Source organism: Brassica napus, chromosome C5, assembly GCF_020379485.1.
Source record: "Brassica napus cultivar Da-Ae chromosome C5, Da-Ae, whole genome shotgun sequence".
Lineage (NCBI taxonomy): Eukaryota > Viridiplantae > Streptophyta > Magnoliopsida > Brassicales > Brassicaceae > Brassica > Brassica napus.
In genome coordinates this window covers 1,959,457-1,972,725 of record NC_063448.1, presented here as the reverse complement: position 1 = coordinate 1,972,725, position 13,269 = coordinate 1,959,457, and the positions used below count along the sequence as shown (strand labels likewise).

At 36.3% G+C, this 13,269-nt stretch overlaps 2 protein-coding genes and 1 non-coding gene across 3 annotated transcripts; 2 read left to right on the top strand and 1 right to left on the bottom strand.

Annotated features, from left to right (window-relative positions):
* Window positions 1-52: 52 nt before the first annotated feature.
* LOC111206227 (photosystem II D1 precursor processing protein PSB27-H2, chloroplastic) lies at window positions 53-1,262 on the top strand. Its single transcript, XM_022702659.2, has 3 exons — window positions 53-464; window positions 531-892; window positions 967-1,262. The coding sequence occupies exons 1-3, from the start codon at window positions 374-376 to the stop codon at window positions 1,102-1,104; spliced, it is 591 nt and encodes a 196-aa protein (XP_022558380.2). The 5' UTR covers window positions 53-373; the 3' UTR covers window positions 1,105-1,262.
* On the top strand, window positions 78-151 carry TRNAN-GUU. Its single transcript has one exon. It is a non-coding gene; the product is annotated as a tRNA-Asn (tRNA).
* Window positions 1,198-6,441, bottom strand: LOC111206226 (increased DNA methylation 1). Its single transcript, XM_022702658.2, has 7 exons — window positions 4,216-6,441; window positions 3,984-4,107; window positions 3,809-3,891; window positions 3,135-3,373; window positions 2,915-3,001; window positions 2,473-2,572; window positions 1,198-2,376 (listed from the first exon to the last, which is right to left on the bottom strand). Exons 1-7 carry the CDS (start codon window positions 6,079-6,081, stop codon window positions 1,579-1,581), a joined length of 3,297 nt encoding a protein of 1,098 aa, XP_022558379.2. The 5' UTR covers window positions 6,082-6,441; the 3' UTR covers window positions 1,198-1,578.
* Between the last annotated feature and the right edge of the window lie 6,828 nt (window positions 6,442-13,269).

The following is a 13,269-nucleotide window of genomic DNA, read 5'->3' as shown; positions in this document are numbered from 1 at the left end:
ATTCGTTAGGTGAATGAAATAATAAAAGAAATTTTATTCGTTATTTTTTAAAACATTGTCCTCTCACCTATCAACAAGCTGGAGTAGCTCAGTTGGTTAGAGCGTGTGGCTGTTAACCACAAGGTCGGAGGTTCGACCCCTCCTTCTAGCGCATTATTTATATTTTTGTATCCTCTTGAATTAGAGGGCAATTTCGTCATTTAAACAAAACAACACGAACCATCCATTTTTCATCTCTCTCCTCTCCTTTCAAACAAACGCCTGCTGCTTCGCTTCCGGTAAACTCTTCTCCGTCGTCAAGGTGACTCATTTCGTCGACAATATTCTTCTCCGACGAGCTTCTCCTTGCTATCAGGCTGGAAGAAGAAGATTCATGGGTTTCCTTGTAGCCGCCATTAACGTTCCTCCTCCTACATTAATCCATCAACAAGTGAAATCGAAGCATGGATGTAGTAGTAGTAAAGGTATCACCTTTACATCTTTTCCTCTGTTTTTTTTTTCAACTGTTTGAAAATTTGCAAACTGAACAGAGGAGAAGCTTCAAGGGAGATCTTTGTTTGCTCGTCGTGGTTTCTTGCACTGCGTTGGTGGTGCTTCGTTGGTGGCCACACTTGAGTTCTCTGGGTTACAAGCTGCTCAAGCAGAGGAGAAAGATGAAGGAGTCGTTGGTGCTTTCAAGTCTTTGTTTGATCCTAACGAGAGGACAAAGTCTGGGAAAGAGCTTCCAAAGGCTTACTTGAAATCTGCAAGAGAGGTTGTGAAGACGATGAGGGAGTCATTGAAAGAGAACCCGAAAGACAATGCCAAGTTTAGAAGAAGCGCTGATTCCGCCAAGGAGTCGATTCGTGATTACTTGAGCAACTGGAGAGGGCAGAAGAGTGTAGCTGGAGAAGTAAAGTCGCAATTGCTTCCTTCTAGTTTGTTTTTTTCATCGCTTTGAATGAAACCATTTCGATATGTGTTCAGGAATCTTACGCTGAGCTGGAGAAAGTCATCCGAGCTTTGGCGACGTTTTACTCAAAGGCGGGCCCTTCTGCACCTCTTCCTGATGAGGTCAAGGCTGAGATTTTGGATGATCTTAATAAGGCTGAAGAGTTTTTGTGACCACAGCTACAAGTTTTGATGTAACATGTTTGTATTGATGCTTGAGTCTTCGAGAACTTGTGAAAGCAACTGAAAAAAAAAGGCGCTCTGATATGAAAAACTAACAAATTGCTCCAAATTTACTAATGGAACGTTATATAATACAATGTTGTAAATCCCTGGATTGGAGTTAATAATAATGATAAATACAAAAGTAAAGACAGACAACAACAACAACAACAGGACTCTGAATGTGAGAAAAAAAACTTAGGCATGCTTCTCCTTATTCTCTGTAGTATCATAGCGCAATAAGGCGTAAAGCATATATCTTCATCACAAAATATCTTTCTATGTGAAACTGACTGAATCTCTCATTACCTAATCTCAACCTTTGAAGAATGGAAGCTTGACTATAATCAATGAGCATCACGAATCCAGACAGGATATATTGTACTTCCTCCTCCTTGGAGAACTCACGTCTTGAACACAATCTTTTCATAAAAGTAAACCATCTGCTTTCGATACAGCCAACTTAGCACCAGCACCGAGTCTGTCACTGTCTTTACATGAAGGAGTGGCCTCTCTGTTCGGTGAGTTTTGTCCAGTCTTGCCTTCTTGAGTGATGGAACTCATATCTGATGATCCTAAACCGGAAGTAGATGAAGAGAGATTGTTTTCAATCTGAACCTCGGTGGATGCTTGTACGATTTCCAGAGGTAGTAACTTAGCAACAGCTTCTACATTCACATCTTCGCATGATGATCCTGTATTGTCACGTTGCTTGGAGCAAGACTTCAATGTGAACTGACAAGAAGAAAAGCTAATCCCAGATTCTTCACCAGGTATACATCTCCTCGATTCACCATTCTCCGGCTTGGAAACCGTGTCCATGGTTGTTTCAACTGGTGTACATATAGGACTGGTTTCCTCATGAGAAACGAGAGTCTTCTTGTCGCAGTCTGCATCATCATCAGCGACATGTCCATTGGAGTTTAGACAAGTTTCAGCAAAAGACGCAGATTCAGATTTCTTTTCTGTCTCTATCTCTGAACCCATGGCATCCTTAAGTACGACCACACAATCACCTTCAGCTGCGACTTTGGATTTCTTTTCTTCATGGAGGAGAGGTTTGTGTAACATGTCTATTCCAGGAAACACCAACGTGTTGAGGGACCTCATCTCTTTCCTAACTGCATCATCAAGAGGGCTGAATCCGAAGTTACCGGTCCAGGCGTGCAAGAAGTCTGGAATGGCAGGGATTACCAATTTCTCAACCTTAAGAGAACGCATAGCCTTCATAAAAAAGGAGAAACCAAGAGTTAGAAAGTAGAAATCACCTTTCAGCATGTGATGCCTAGAAACAATGATTATATAGTCTAACCAGCTTACCGACTCAATTGCATCAAAAAGCCGACGGCACATTCCTTGACGCCTGTATATATGCCTGGTTCCAATAAATGGCATCTCCGCCAATTGCATTCCATGGAACCTAACAAAACAACAAAAACATTTAACTTCTAGAAAGTCCTCCGGGCTCAACATCGATGGAACAACTAGTACTTAATTAGAATGTATGAGCATATGCACTCATTTACGTAAGCAACTGAAAAAAATAAAGCTGCATAAATGGCCTGCTCGCTCTATCATTTGAGCAGACAGAAGACACAAACAGATAACGAGAGGACTCAAGAGTTATAGCAAAAGAGAGTAACAAATGAATAAGTATAACTAGTTTCCAACGAGTTCCAGACAACGCTGGATAAGACTGACAAGATAATACTCGGGGGAAATGCTGTTATTAAAAAGTGTTGACTGAGATGCTGGACAATACCTGAGAGATGCCGCACATATGATTTCATCTCCTCTCTCTAGGATAGCAGTGTAGAAGCCAGTATAATTAATCCGGTTGAAATTGGATCTGCATAGAGAAGGCAGACATCATATAGAATCAAACATATAGATAGCAAAGAGCAACGAATATAAAGAGGAGTTGATGACATCATACTTTTCCAGCATAAGTAATAAAAGACGGATTGAAAACAAAAACTTACCCACAGTTATAAAGGACATTGCGAATTAGATTGATCCCACTCCTCCTGTCAATTATGGGCAAAAAACACTCATCCATGATCGCCAGCCCGACAGCTAGCTTTGAATTGTTTTCAATCCTTTGTGCCGACAATTGAGAGTTGAATTTTGAATCCGTGTCCACCCTATGTATAAGAGACCATGTGTAGCCGCCTTCAATTTCATGTTTGACACCAAGATACTTCTTTAGCTTTTCGAAGAGCTGTAGAAAACAATGTAATTAGCATACAAGGAGGAAAAGAGGCAAGAAAGACCAACCACACATTGACGAACAAATAGATCAAAAGCTCAAGCAAACCAGCATTTGACCGTCGTTAGAAATTGTAACCTCTCCTAGGAAATTGATGATATAAATAGAAAACACCAAGAGCATAAGCCTTTTACCGATGCTATTACATATATGAGAATGATGCACAAACTATACAGCCTAACACGAAAATGAGGTTTGTGTTGACCAATAAAAACAAGAAATGAGAACTCAAGACAACAACCAGACAATACTTTTATCAGACATGATGCTCATACATTGAGACCTTGTGCTTTGACATATATGCATGTCCTTTATCAATAAGCAGAAAAACAGACTTAAAAATTAAGTCAGCAAGATTGCTGAGGAAGGTATTAGACGTCAAAATACCTCTGAGCACTTAGGCCCACAGAACGAAGAAGCTGAAGACTGAACATTATGAGCTTCCACCTCACTCATGCATGATTGGTGATCTACAAAAGCAGTTATAAACATTGAGGACGCAATTTTTACCAATGGAAGTTCATGAAAAGGATAATCAAGCTCAACGGAGGAAACATCTCACATTTTCTCTCACACATGTTGCAGGAAAGCAATGAAGGATTTTCGTCTTCGCCACCAGAATGCACCACAGCATCACAAAATTTGCAAGTGCAATTTGGACAGTGCCAGTCACCCACCGGAAGCACCTACAATTAAAACATGATACAAGTACGTTGGAACTCCAAAACCAGAAAATGGAAAATAAATAATAATACAAAAGGTTTAAACAGGTAAGACTTCACAGTAATTCATACCTCAATACCTAGGCAGGCTTGATGGTATGTTGATGGACAACCATCACAGCAAAGCAAATCTCCACCATCGCCACAGATACCACACGCATCATCATGCGGATCATCGCCGTCGGCGTCCACGTGATGAAAACCAAGACTCTTGGCATCTTTTTGCATATTCCACGCTCTGATTTGGCAATGAAGAAGAGAACTGCCAGATTCCAGGTATATATTTTGGAAAGGCTGACATGACTTGCTCCCGGCATGGATCTCAAACCTGGAGATTGTGAGGATTTTACTGCAGCAGGCGCAATGAATCCCCGCTCTTGTTACCCATCCCTCCAGCATCACCTTTGTACATTGATGGTTCATGTATTGCACCTTTTCTCTTACCTGGACAACTCCACAATCCATCAACCAAGAGAGCAATGTCCTTTTCCCAGAGTATGGATTGAACCCGTTGATCGCTGGATTCTTTTTATCCTCGGAGCTACGCACCTTCAAAGTACATCTTCCTGTTTTATTGCTTAATCTTCCATCTAGATAATGTGAATCTGATCCAGAAGACGGCCTTGCATCATTGTAGTACGACGGTCTTTTACTTTTCGAGTGTAGATCATCACGAATAGGTTCAATTCTTCTTCTTTTTATAGATTTCCCATTCATCTTTACGAACCTCTCTTCACAGGTATCACTGTCCACTCCCTCTCCATAGCTATCCTTTTCACTCTCGCTACCACTGTAATCCTTTCCCCGTTTCTTTGAAGCCTCAGTCCTTGTCTTCTTCACCTTCCTTGCTAGATTGTTCACAATATCCTCTGACACAGAAACGACTGCAGCAACGTCCTTCCTCGATCTAACATCGATGTCTTCCTCCTTTAACTGCTGCCGAAAAGCATCATATGCTTTAATAATTGACCAAAATGCTATCCCTGAGGGGTTTACATATACGGTATCCAGGTAAGTTTGATTCCTCCTAGGTCTGTAGTCTATCGTCCATCCTGCATCAGTAAGCATTCCCTTAATCTTCTCACGTAGTCTTTGCTTCTCTGTTCCGCCATTACGCATTCCCCTCCTCTCTTCCCTCGCTGCAGGTTTCAACGATTCAGTGGATTTGGTATCTGTTTCCCTCTTAGGTTTCCTTTTTTTCGCTTTCCTCTCCACGTCGCTGTCTTCTGACTCCGAATAATTGTTTGGTTTCCTAAAGGATGGTTTTGCTACAACATTCTCACGCTTTTGTGCCTTCCCAGAGGAGGAAGGCAGACTCTCATATACTTCACCTTCCCGGGGAATGACTGAAGCTGGGAGAGTGCTCGTTTTATTGTTTACCTTCACCTTCAGAACACCGTTTCTCCCCTGCACCCTTATCGCCTCATCTGAATCAGATTCACTACTCAAACTCATACTACTCCCGCCATTCAAGTACGGTTTTTCCCTTCTAACAAACACACCCTCCCTGCCTGATCCAGACCCTCCCACAACACCATTATCAAACCTTCTCGGCGGGAAAGAAACTCTCCCACTGACACCAACGGTGCCATTATCAAAACGCTTCCTCATCAAATTCGCGCTATCGAACCCATCGTACTCGTCAAACTCAAACACATCCAACTTCTTCATCCCTGCCCTCCTCACAAACCCATTTCGGTCATCCTTCTTGCCTTTCGCTCCAAGGGTTTTGCGGTCAACGCTCCTCGCTGGAGGCTTCATGAACTCATCACTCGACTCGGACTCGCTAACAACAACTTTGGGTCTCTTGTTATGAAAACTACGCTTTGTTCCAGTAGAAGAAGACGCACTCCTCCTGCAAAGCCCATCTCTTTTCTCCTTCTGACTCAACCTCGCAACTACCCGTGCCCGCTCACCCGACCCACTACCTCCTTCCATATAAACAAACAAACACCGAAAGTACTGACCTTTAATCCTAATCCCGTTTGCAAATCACCCAAATCGATAAACCCAGTACTCAATAAACGTCGAATCGCACCCCGAATCGCCGGATCCGTGGTGAGGAGAGACGAAAGCTTCGATCCTATCGGAAGACAGGAGAGGTGAGAGTCTCGGAGAAATATCCTTGAGGATCGAGCGTGAGGAGGTTTTGAGCTTCGAGATTTCGACGGTTGCTGGCTTTCCTCGGCGGCTGACAATGTAACTCCGCCGCAAGCGCGAGAGGAAGGAGAGGGTAGGGGGAGGGGGGGCGCAATGGAGCGGTACGAAAGATAGGAAGCGAAAACGAAACTTTTATTTTCTTTCTCGGATTTTATTTATAGTTAATCAAGATTTTAATTCGGAATGCACCCTATAGTTTGTGATTTATCACTTAACCCCCCCCCCCCCCCCCCCCCCCCCTCTGATACATCCAGATTCTTTACTGTTTCTCGACTGTTGCCTCGGAAAGAGACGAGGTGTTCATGGGCCAGCGAAATATACCGTCGAAGCCCAGAAATTAAATGTCCACGCTGTATGTTTCTTTCTCAAATAGATTTATTGCTATAACTCAAAGATGTTTACATAGAACATGCCATCTTAGTTTTACTACTAATATAAACTATAACTAAAACTTGATCCGCGGATGTTTGATCTAACTTGTGTTCAACGTAAACTCATAAACTGCTGATTATAAAAAATTACATGTATATTTTTTTTATGTTTTGTAATTTACATATAGAATAGAATATATTATCTTATAATGTAGATGTTTGATAATATATTTTTTATTTGTACATAATATTATATTATATATTTTATAACTCGATGCAATTTGATGTAATATAGGAAAATGTTATCTCCTTTTAATACATGCGATTTTTAGTTAATATTCATACAATATTAATAATAGTCAATATATAAATATCGATTTCGTTAGATAAGCTTCATAATTGTAAGTAATTAATTAAAATTAATTTTAAATGCAGTGGCAGAATCTGTAAATAAAAAGAAATACACAAAAAATGTTTAATTTATTGTAAATGCAATGGTTAAATGTGTAGATAAAATGAAGTATTAAAAATAATGTTATCCATGTCTCCAAATAATTTGCATTTATAATGTTATTCATGTTTCCAAATACAGTAGTACCAAAATGTACTCCAGTTTTAATAATATAGATATTACATATTTAATCAAATAAATACTGGTATTTATTATATATTATATACACATTGATTTTCTATGAATTAAGCAGAAATTCTTATTTCTACATTGTATTGTTCTCTTTGATATGAGGTAATAATTTAAAATTTATATTCTCCTTTTTCTAATGGTTAACTTAAGTTCGTTTGTCTTTTTTTTCTTAAGTTAATAGCTTTGTTTTGGTTGTATTATATATCAAATTTTACTAAGTCATAGACCGCACTCTTAGATTTCATGTTTTTTTACTATTGAGTGATATGTTTGTGTCAACAGAGGTCATGATATATTCAAAAAATAGTAAATAAATCATATTACTAAGCTTGAACAAAATCATGCATAAAACCAAGAATACAATGCTCATCGTTTGGTTTATTTTTTCCAAAACATAAGCTACTGGTTGTACATAAAACGGTTTTTGGGCTTGAATTAATTTTACGTACATTCTATTCCAAAAAAAAAAGAACAATCATGCATATTCAAAATTAGTATATATATATCGTGCATGGGCATGATGCAGAACAATCATCGAGTATTAATTATAGAATTGGTATCAAATAAACATAACCATAGTAATTTCGACATATATTTTCATAATCAAATTGTGCAGAAATGTTCGATCGGTTGAATGATGAAAACGTGCAGGATTTGTGTTGACCCCTTTTACGAACGGAGTGGAAGAAGGGATAGTATCCTCATCTGTATAGGTAACAAAGGTACATATATTATATTATTTTGATCAGTCATGAGAGATGTGAAAATGTTAAATGATGAACAAAAAAAATCGAATGATTATCAAACGCCACTAACTCAGTGAAATTATCATAGTATCTTGTCACTGCCCGATTTCAAAATTTGAACGAACAGAAGGAAAAAATTGAAATCGATTTTGTAGGAGGTTTGGTACATCTGAGAGAAATGTGTAGCGAGAATAAGGAGAAGTAGAGGAGACTTGGGGGGGGGGGGGCCTCACGTGAGTCGTTGTTGACATATTGCGTCAGTGCATATAAACATTATAGTATTTCCAAAAGTCGCTAAGTCAATTATTACTGTAATAATAATGTCACCACTGTTTCTTATCTGTCAATACTATATTGTCAATATCCTTCTCAAAAAAAATCTAATATCAGGAATATTTGTCGGACTTCATTACGATAATTAGCATATAAACATCGATTTCTCGGACTTCATTACGATAACATATATGACTGGTTAGTAGCAGAATAAAATTGTGAAAAAAATGAGGTGAAAAAGAAATGAAATAAATTTTTAATTTTTTTTTGGTAAAACGTTAAAATTTATATCATTTACAAAAAATTTAACATTGTTGCAAGCAATTTATTACATACAAAAGAAACAACAACACAAGATCAATAGAACACTACACTTTAGAGTAAAGTTTTCCACTTGTTTAAAGCGAATGGAGAGTTTCTTATAGTTTTCTTCATTTTTAGAATAAACTGTTGGAAAACCTTTTTTTTCATCTGATTGGCATAAAAAAAAAAGAGTAGAAACTGAATTGAGAGTAAATATTTACTCTAACAAGTATATACATTCCTAGATGAGCAAACTGTTTAACGTTTAGTTCACGTTAGGCTGATACGATCGACCTTGTTTTATTAATCGTCATGATATTGATATATTTGAATGAATAAATACTGTTAAGTTGGTAGTTCAAAATGGATTGTTTCTACTTTGTATACAGATCGAAAATGAAAACTGTAATCTTTAAAGACGAATTTACTTTTGATTTTATATCTATATATCAGGTGCCTGATTCATCAAGACATTTAACTGACCAACTAGTTAGTGAAGTAATATTTTCCAAAAAAAAAAAAAAAAGTAATATTTTCCACGCAAAAATTATTAAGTAACATTAGATTAATCATCGAGTTTCTTTTTGTTAATTAATCTTGGATCGAGTGAAATAAAGAAACAAGTGTATTAACTATTCAAAGAATTATTATTTTTAAAACTAAAGGTATCTAACATTAAATTAATCATCAAGTGAACATTTTTCTTGTTAGGTAATCTCCAGTCGAGTGAAGTAAAACCAAAAAACAATATATAGTAGTAAATATATTGTTTGTTTATTAACGAAATCTAGATCTAAACGAATTTAGAGCTTACTATCAAAAGGTTTTGTCAACTATGCATGCAAGTTCATTTGAATTAAAGGCAGATAACTTACCATGGTCACTTAAAGCTATAACCAAACTTAATGTATATTAAAATACAATGAGCGTGTTGTAAATGAACAACAAACATAATCATAATGACTTTTCATGCGATTAATAATCAAAAGTTTGAACTAAACTCAAAGTCGTCTCACTGCATATTAATAAACAAATTCTTTTTTTTTTTTACTAAAATTAATACTAATGTATTCTTCCCCTCCCACTATATTTAATATTTCATTCTTTTATAGGTGAATACAAACAGAAAAGACATAAACTAACAGGATCACTCGTGATGAAACTAAATAAGTACTTCATTTAGCTTGATAACACATTCAACTATTTGTTCACGGGCATTTTTTCTTCCTTTCATTTGTGTATAGATACCCTTGTTTTCTTGTTATTTTTCAAAACGAAGTTAGTTTTGATCAAAAGTAAGACTATTATTTATATTTATATTTTTGTTTGTTTTTAAGATTATAGGGACATACATGTTTGAACACGGGAGATTTTTTTTCAAACAAACAAATATATATATATATATATATATATATATTTATCAAAAAATTGATATATTTGTTTATTAATTAAAAGAAATAATATTTTCAATAAATGTTGCGCATGTGAACAATTTGACATTTGAGTGTGACAAGATTTTGTTGACTAAGCAACTTTTGGACTATCAAACCTAGCCATAAATTCTATTCGTTAACTAACTAAATAATCAAGATGAGGGACACAATGTTTACATGGATCCAGCTGAAGATAGGTGATGGAAGGAGCTGCAGATTCTGGACTGATAACTGATTCCCGATAGAACGAGTTACTGACTTCATGCTACAGGGGATGAACACACGCCCAAGTATCAGGAAGGACACTACACTAGCAAGTTTTTGTAGGGAGGATCAATGGCTTATTCCTCAGGCTCGCTCTGAGAATCAAGTTGCGGTTCTGGCATTCCTAATGAGTATCAGTTTTACAGAAGAAGAAGACACCTATGAGTGGGTGATAGACAGTAAATCATCAACTACATACTCAACTGGATTGGTCTATAAGAAACTAAAGGGAGAATCAAACACTTTACCATGGACTAGGGCAGTCTGGATTACTGGAGGAGTACCAAAGCACAGGTTCTTTACTTGGCTTGTAACTCTGAATCGTTGCCCAACTCGTGATTGATTGCGATCATGGGGCCTCCAAACGGATTCAGTATGTTTGCTTTGTGGTGACTATGAGGAAAGCAGAAGCCATATCTACTTTGATTGCATCTACTCTTGGGAAACTTGGACATCGCTGGCCAATCGGTTTGATCTAATGGCTAGGAGGAACTGGAATGAAAGTTTACAACAGATGCAATCCTTAAGGGGGTGACAGAATCAGGAAACGTCTGCTGCTTCTATCTTGGCAAGCGGTCATCTATTGGATTTGGGCAGAGCGAAACTCCCGACTTCACCGTAACTCCTCTGGATCTTCTGCGCTTCTGATTACAATCATTGAGCGGCAAGTAAAAGACAAAATCTCTAGCTATCGGGATGGGAATCCAGCACTCTCCTCTTCTCTTATGCAATCGTGGTTCCTTGCATGTGATCGAGTCTACTAAACAGAAAAGCTTCGACATCATCGATCAGAAAAGCTTCGACGTCAACGACCATTGCCTTTTCCGTTTTTTTTTTCACTAGTTGGTTTCACTTGGGTTTTCTACTGGGCTTTTGTATTAGGTTATAGAGCTCTATCTAATGGGTTTAATGCTTCTAACTAGGCCTTGCCCAAGAACTAAGCCACCTAGGCTATATGTATTTTATTTTCTTTGCATTTTAATATTAATGAAAACTTTAAAAAAAAAAAAAAGAGATTTTGTTGAAATTGATGATTTTAAATTATAGTGGTTATCATTACAATATATATGTGTGTGTGTGTTTGTGCTAAACTGCTAATTATAGTATCTACTTAGTTATCACTATTTTTATTTAAAATAACGCTTTTAAATTTCAATTGCAACCAAAGTTTAAACTTTGAGTTATTAAAAATTAAAAATTCTAAATATTTAATGTTAATTTTAACACACAAGTTTTCATATTTAATTTGTAAGAGAATCTGATCATGGTATTGGATAGAGGCGACCAAATCAATCAAATATATTGAATGCGGATTTTCATGGCCGGTATGAAAGAAAGAAAGAAATAATGAAAATGAAAATGAAAAACACAAGGCCACTACATTCTACTTGAAGGTACAACTTTATTGATACGAATATTTGATTTGTTGCTGTTGGCTGAATATTTGATTTGTTGCTGTTGGCTGTCAAAGACAGAGCCTTCTAAGATGTCCTTTCCACTTCCTACTGATGAACATTTGTATTCTTATCTAATAGTATCACCAAACTTTAAATTTATAACTTGGACCGTTATGAATTTATACGTATATTAATTATTTACTCTGCGTACATGTTGTTAATGCCGTGCGATCACAAGTACTTCACATAATTGCTCATTGGCTAAATATCTAATCATCCCCAGTATCCATTACATAAGAAACCCACTAGAATTCAAACTTAGATTTGGTGGAAAACAATAGACGGATAGAATCATGTACATCATCAAAGCAAAGTTACAACGAGAACAGATACATTTTAACGTCTTACAATAGCTATAAAAGTTATATTTTAAGCCATCGACCAGAATTCACACTTAAAAAAAATGATTATGTCTCAAATTTAGATTCAAAAATGTAGTGAGAATTATTAATTACAATTGCACTTAAATATACAATATTATATCAGTAAAAGAAAGTTATATGTAGATATTTTACTTAATTTCCTTGAGATGCCACAATTCGCAACTCCGTAGTTTATAGGAGTTTTGCATATTATTTAAAGGAGTTTTCATTCGTTTCTAAATATAAAATGTTGAGCTAAAAACACAGATATTTAAAAAATATTTTTTGAATAGAAAATATCATTAAAATTATAAATTAATGGTATTCAACCAATTACAAAATAAATTAGTAAATGTGATTAGTTACAAGTAAAAAATAACCTAGAAAAATGAAAATAATTTAATATTCCATATTGAAACATCAAAATTCTTAAAACATCATACATTTAGGAACATAGTGAGTATTAACTAGCTTCAATTGATCTGTTGTTTGCTTTATGTTTTGTTTTGTTGTTTCTTCAGATCTCTCTCAACCTCCCATTGTTTGTTTCCTTAGAAGTGATTAAGTGATTGCATTTAATTTCTAAGAATACTTAATAACTTAATAACCTAAAATTGAAAGTCAAGTGCAATGTTAAATACGCGTATTTACTACTCCGGGGACAAAAGGGCTGTGAATTAAAACCGATTCATAGCACGAGAGACACCTTGCCCAATCAACCTATTTACTGACCCTTTCGTGTTTCCTCTTTTAAACTCTGTCACGTATGTACACACACATGTGTGTGTATATCAGGGTAAAAGAATCAAGCACTATTTGTAGAATCAAGCACTATTTGTAGTTGTAGATGCAATGGTATTATTTTATACCCAACGAAATATACAATCGTTATATCTTGTTTGTATGTCCACGGGAAACAAATTGGACTAGTTCGGATATGACATAATGACATATACTTTGTTTTAAACCCGACAAGAATACGTATGTTCTAGACTTGTAGAAAGATGATATATTATACATATAAAAAGAAGAATACGTCTTTTGTAGTAGACGCCAACACATAACAATGCCGTACTAGCTTCCGCGGGATGAATGTTATATATAAAATTAATTT

What these genes read in the sequence shown, in the direction of transcription:
- LOC111206227 (XM_022702659.2), top strand. Translation starts at nt 374, where the DNA reads ATGGGTTTCCTTGTAGCCGCCATTAACGTTCCTCCTCCTACATTAATC. An exon ending in TGGATGTAGTAGTAGTAAAG is followed by an intron (nt 465 to 530) that starts GTATCACCTTTA and finishes CAAACTGAACAG; the next exon opens with AGGAGAAGCTTCAAGGGAGA. An exon ending in AGAAGAGTGTAGCTGGAGAA is followed by an intron (nt 893 to 966) that starts GTAAAGTCGCAA and finishes ATATGTGTTCAG; the next exon opens with GAATCTTACGCTGAGCTGGA.
- LOC111206226 (XM_022702658.2), bottom strand. Translation starts at nt 6,081, where the DNA reads ATGGAAGGAGGTAGTGGGTCGGGTGAGCGGGCACGGGTAGTTGCGAGG. An exon ending in AATGTCCTTTATAACTGTGG is followed by an intron (nt 3,002 to 3,134) that starts GTAAGTTTTTGT and finishes TTCTCTATGCAG; the next exon opens with ATCCAATTTCAACCGGATTA. An exon ending in ATATGTGCGGCATCTCTCAG is followed by an intron (nt 2,573 to 2,914) that starts GTATTGTCCAGC and finishes TTGTTTTGTTAG; the next exon opens with GTTCCATGGAATGCAATTGG.